This window comes from Monopterus albus, unplaced genomic scaffold (assembly GCF_001952655.1).
Source record: "Monopterus albus unplaced genomic scaffold, M_albus_1.0 scaffold98.1, whole genome shotgun sequence".
In the NCBI taxonomy this organism is placed as follows: domain Eukaryota; kingdom Metazoa; phylum Chordata; class Actinopteri; order Synbranchiformes; family Synbranchidae; genus Monopterus; species Monopterus albus.
In genome coordinates this window covers 426,627-431,057 of record NW_018127978.1, presented here as the reverse complement: position 1 = coordinate 431,057, position 4,431 = coordinate 426,627, and the positions used below count along the sequence as shown (strand labels likewise).

Below are 4,431 nucleotides of genomic sequence, written 5' to 3'. Positions count from 1 at the left end.
TTTTTTTTTTTAAGTATGAGCTTCTGATTTTAGCCAGTAGGTTTGTTGTGATGGCTGCGTACCACCCCACCTTCTGGTCATGGTTTTGAATCGTAGTCTGCCCCATGTGGGTTTTTTGTTGTTGTTAGCCTTTTGTTGTGAGGGGTTTTTTGGTTGTTGTCCTTATTACAGTAAATGTTCCTAAACTGCATGTTTTATTAGAAATAAGTATTATTTCTCTCCACCACCTATTTAGTTTGGTTTCTTACTTCTCAAAGGAAGAAGGCCTGTTGGAACATGCATTTGTTTGTCCAGTGACCTAGCTCCCTGTCATTTGTGGTAACTTGTGTGACGTCATGATGAGGCCTCTCTTTGTAATGGAGTGGAATGAGAGATTTATGTATGTTTGAGCCATTTTGAAATTCATTCAGCTATTCAGGGTGGAGAGAATTAAGTCTGAATCAGATGTGGATATAATTCACTACGCTTTAGTTCATTCACAGGTGTGAACAGAACAGGGCCCAGTTTCCCAGTGTAACTGACTGAATTCCCGTCACGTTCTCCTCCCTCCCTCTGCAGGTAAGCAGCTGCTGCCTCTGTCCAGCAGTCTGCACGCAGGAGTGAGTCAACTGGCCTGCCAGGGGCCTCCTGGAGGTTTTGGAGGGCCCGGGGCTGTCGGTGGAGCAGCTAGAGGAGGAGAGGTGAACAACCTGGTGCGCATGAGGAGCCAGGCCCTGGGACAGTCTGCTCCATCCCTCTCTGGGCTGGTCAGTACACACACCCCACAAACACACACATATAGTGAAGCATCTCATGACTTAAATGACTTAAGTAATTTACTGTCAGGCTCAGATTTGAAAACATATTTTCCTTAAATTTTGAGAATAATAGGGTGAGGTCATTGTATTTATGTGCCATATCTGTGTTTAGGCCAAACCTGAGGTAGTGTTTTCATACATCTGTAGATTAGCTTTCAATACTGTAGGTGGTTGTAGTTCTCACTGTGCCGGTTCATCACCAGGAAAATGGCTCATTTCAAAAGGTCCGAGTCATGTGTGAAAAACTCCTAGCATGAGCCCTACAGTACATGTGCTGCCTTAGGAGTAACATGTTCTGCATGCTGTGACTGAAATCTGTCTTAAATTGGCTTGTGGTCTGTAGACTGATAGGCTGGTGTCTGCACACTCGGTGAGTCAGTCTAGCTCCACATGCATCCTGTCTGTTAGTGAGAGTCTGCCAAGTGAATGCAGGGAGGCAGGCTGAGGATAACTCAGGTCTCCACAGCCACCAGCAGCACACTTAACATACACAGAAGCACTTGTTTACTCACTGCTGACATTTTGTGTGGTGTGTTCTTCTATTTGAGTGTTTTGAGGTGCAGTGCAGCACTGCACTGAGCCCCTATGACTGTACCTAGATGAATTCTGCTCAACTCTGACTCCTGCTGGTTGTACAGGGTATTACATAACAAATCTCCTCTGCACCGCCCTTTCAGTGCTCACTCTGTCTCACATAAGTCTAAACATATGATTTCTAAAAGTTTGGAAAGTTCCCTTTAGAGTTTGAAGGTTCTTTCTTTCCTTACTCTGTGAAACAGGTTTTTTAAACGGCTGGGTGATAAGTCAAAGGACAAATTCTGATTCTGATTCTGAAACTATCGTACCATGCCCAGCAGAGCCTTGTTGGTGCTGTGTCTCCAGAGCAGTTTAAGTGCTGAGGAACTGATGCTTTTCTTTGTCAGACATGACAATCACCTGAATCTCTTTGGATTTGTTGTTGGATACAGCAAGACATTTGAAGGCTCCACCTCTGACTTCATCAAATTATGTGTGTGAGCTTTTCAAATGTCTGGCCACAATAAAAAAAAAAAAAATCCAAAAGGTATTGAAACAGGGAAAGATATGAATCATCACACTGAGAAGCAAATTTTTGTGCTTTGTCATAAATGAAGAGTCGAGTTGTAAAATACTGTATGTATGGAGTTACTTTATGCTCATGTGGTTTTATTTCACTGTCAGATTTCTTCAACCACTAGGATGTGGAATCAGGTCAAAGAGACTCGGTGGCTCAGTCAGTTAAATTGTAATGACTTGTCTTTTGTTCAGTAATTCATAATTTTCACTCCTTTACATCATCCAGTCATGATGGAACTCATCCCAAGTGGAACTAAGAAACCTGGTTCTGTTTACCTGGTTTTTCTCAGTTTGTGGTTCTTGGGGAGTGAGAACCAAGTACAGGATGAGGATAAAAAAAAAAACCTGCATTACCTGGTAGAAAACTGAGCCCGGTTAAACACGAGCAGCTGAAAGCTGCCAGCAGATGGCAGCAGTGTCTGCTGAGAGGAATGACCGGCTTTGTCTCGTATCCGCTGTGTGGTTACTCTGGGTGTGTTCGTGCCATTTTCAGTCTGTAAAACTTATCAACTCTATAAAACACATAAAATAAGAAAATCTCAACAGACTCTGCACATAAAGTCCATGAATACTGCATCAGGGATATAAATAGATTGTTTTCAGTGTTTCTGTGCCCTGGCTGTTTTAAGGAGCACCATCTGTGGCAAGTGTGACTTGGACAAAAATCCATTATGCTAAAAGGAATTGTGTCTGAGGTTTATTTTGGCTGCTTTGAATGACTCCATAATCAGCCTTTTCCTCCCCGTCCGTGACTCTCAGAGAGGGACTGGTGTAGCCAGCAGCAGCAGGAAATTGTAGTGTGGATTTAAAACGGAAAATATGATCTGCAGAGTTATTCTAGTTGAGCAAATAATCGCAGGTTATTATATTTCTCAAGGGCAAGTTTATTAATGTTTTCCTTCTTCTTGGCAGACTCCGTCCTTGCTCTTGCACGCTGTTACTCTCCCTCTCTCCGACCCCGTTTCACTCACTCTTTCTTAGACAACAGCAGCTCTTGTGCATCATTCTCAGTCCAGTGTTGCTCTGGCTGTTGGAGTTTTTATATTTCAAAGCTTAAAACTCCATCTCGTGGTTTGATTGACTCACGTTAGGATTTAGGAAGAACACCTGAGCCCCTCGCCAGTCTCTTTTCTTCTCACCTTTTGTGTCACAGTTTATGAGCTACAGGATTAGAGTTTATAGGGAGAGATTTATACAGGGTCTGTTTTTTCAAATTGCCCAGTTTTTCTGTGCTATTTTTTCATTTAAAAACCTTTAAAACTCAGACTCAGTAGTCGAATAGTTAGACCAATTATATCGAATTTCACGGCAACAGTATTAGAGAAGAAGGTGAGTAAACATTGTATCGTGAGTAGGCACTGACTTCTGGCACTGTTGACAGCTCCTAAAAGTAAGGGCACCTTTAAAAATGCACAGGCCGTCTCACTGTGTCAAAGCAGCAGTCTTTGTACCTTATATAGTCTTTATACTTGCTGATTTTCATTCATTAATACTGACAAGCATCATATTTTGACTCTGACTCTCTCCCCACACCTGAATATATGAGGGAAATACAAGCTGAACAAAGCATGAAAAATCCATGCACACGCTCTCACTTAGTGTAATGTTCATTTCCATTGATTGGTTGTGTTCGGCCCTCATCAGCTTTCTGACAAAGGGAAGCCTAATGAAGCAGTTGCTTTATTCCACAGCTAATTTGAGGAAAATCTGACCTAGAAGGTGTTCTCTGTTGTAGGACTAGATGAGAAACATGTTTATTACAGTTCTTGATGATTAACTGAATTTCACAGTGTAATTACACATGTGGGAATCAGGTCCCATTTACATTTACATATACAGCAACCAGCCTCATATAAAATCCCTTCAGTGCTGCTGCAGGAAGGGGATTAGTGTTTAAGAAGCTGTTTGTTCCCTTAGTGTTGGGATGAAACGTGTCCTGGGCCACCCAGGATGTTAATGGACAGAGAGCTTCCTTCCTCGGCGTCTCTCTGTGTACGCTGTTAACACCTGTGTGGTTGATGTGTGTTATTAGGTGAAATGAATGGAGCTCATGGAGTGTGTGTGTGTGTGTGTGCTGGGGGAAACATTTGTGGACGTTCACATGGTGTTTATCTCTCGACTAATGGACGAAGGTCTGCTCTCTCCTGCTTCTCCTCTCTCTGACACACTCATCTTTAAGTGCATGTGTCTGTTTTCCCAGGGTAACAATCAAGTATTGCCTGGTAACCACTGCTAATGCCAGCTGCTGTGTTTTCATCTTTCCAGTAAAATTGCCCAGAGTGCTCAGCACCTGCACAATATATTTACCCATTTAAAAGACAAAGAAGATCCTGTTTTTGTGCAGAGTCTCTTTGTGAGCTCGGCCCTTTCACTGAGCAGCTTCATTCACTGAAGAGGTGAAACTTTGCAATAACACACAATCAGATTAGCATGTTATTAGCATTTGTTTTGGAGAGGAGCAGAAATGAAAGACTGCTGGAAGGGGAATACAGGGCTGAACACGAAGGTGGAGCGGCAGCCTGCGCTCAGGCTTCTGTCT

At 42.7% G+C, this 4,431-nt stretch overlaps 1 protein-coding gene across 1 annotated transcript in view; it reads left to right on the top strand.

The window, feature by feature from the left end:
• Positions 1–366: 366 nt before the first annotated feature.
• The window catches only part of mast2 (microtubule associated serine/threonine kinase 2), a 106,492-nt gene continuing 102,427 nt past the window's right edge, over positions 367–4,431 (top strand). The window contains exons 1-2 of the mRNA XM_020609076.1: positions 367–379; positions 559–746. Of these exons, the coding sequence (XP_020464732.1) occupies positions 367–379; positions 559–746 (201 nt within the window). The remainder of the gene's footprint in view (positions 380–558; positions 747–4,431) is intronic.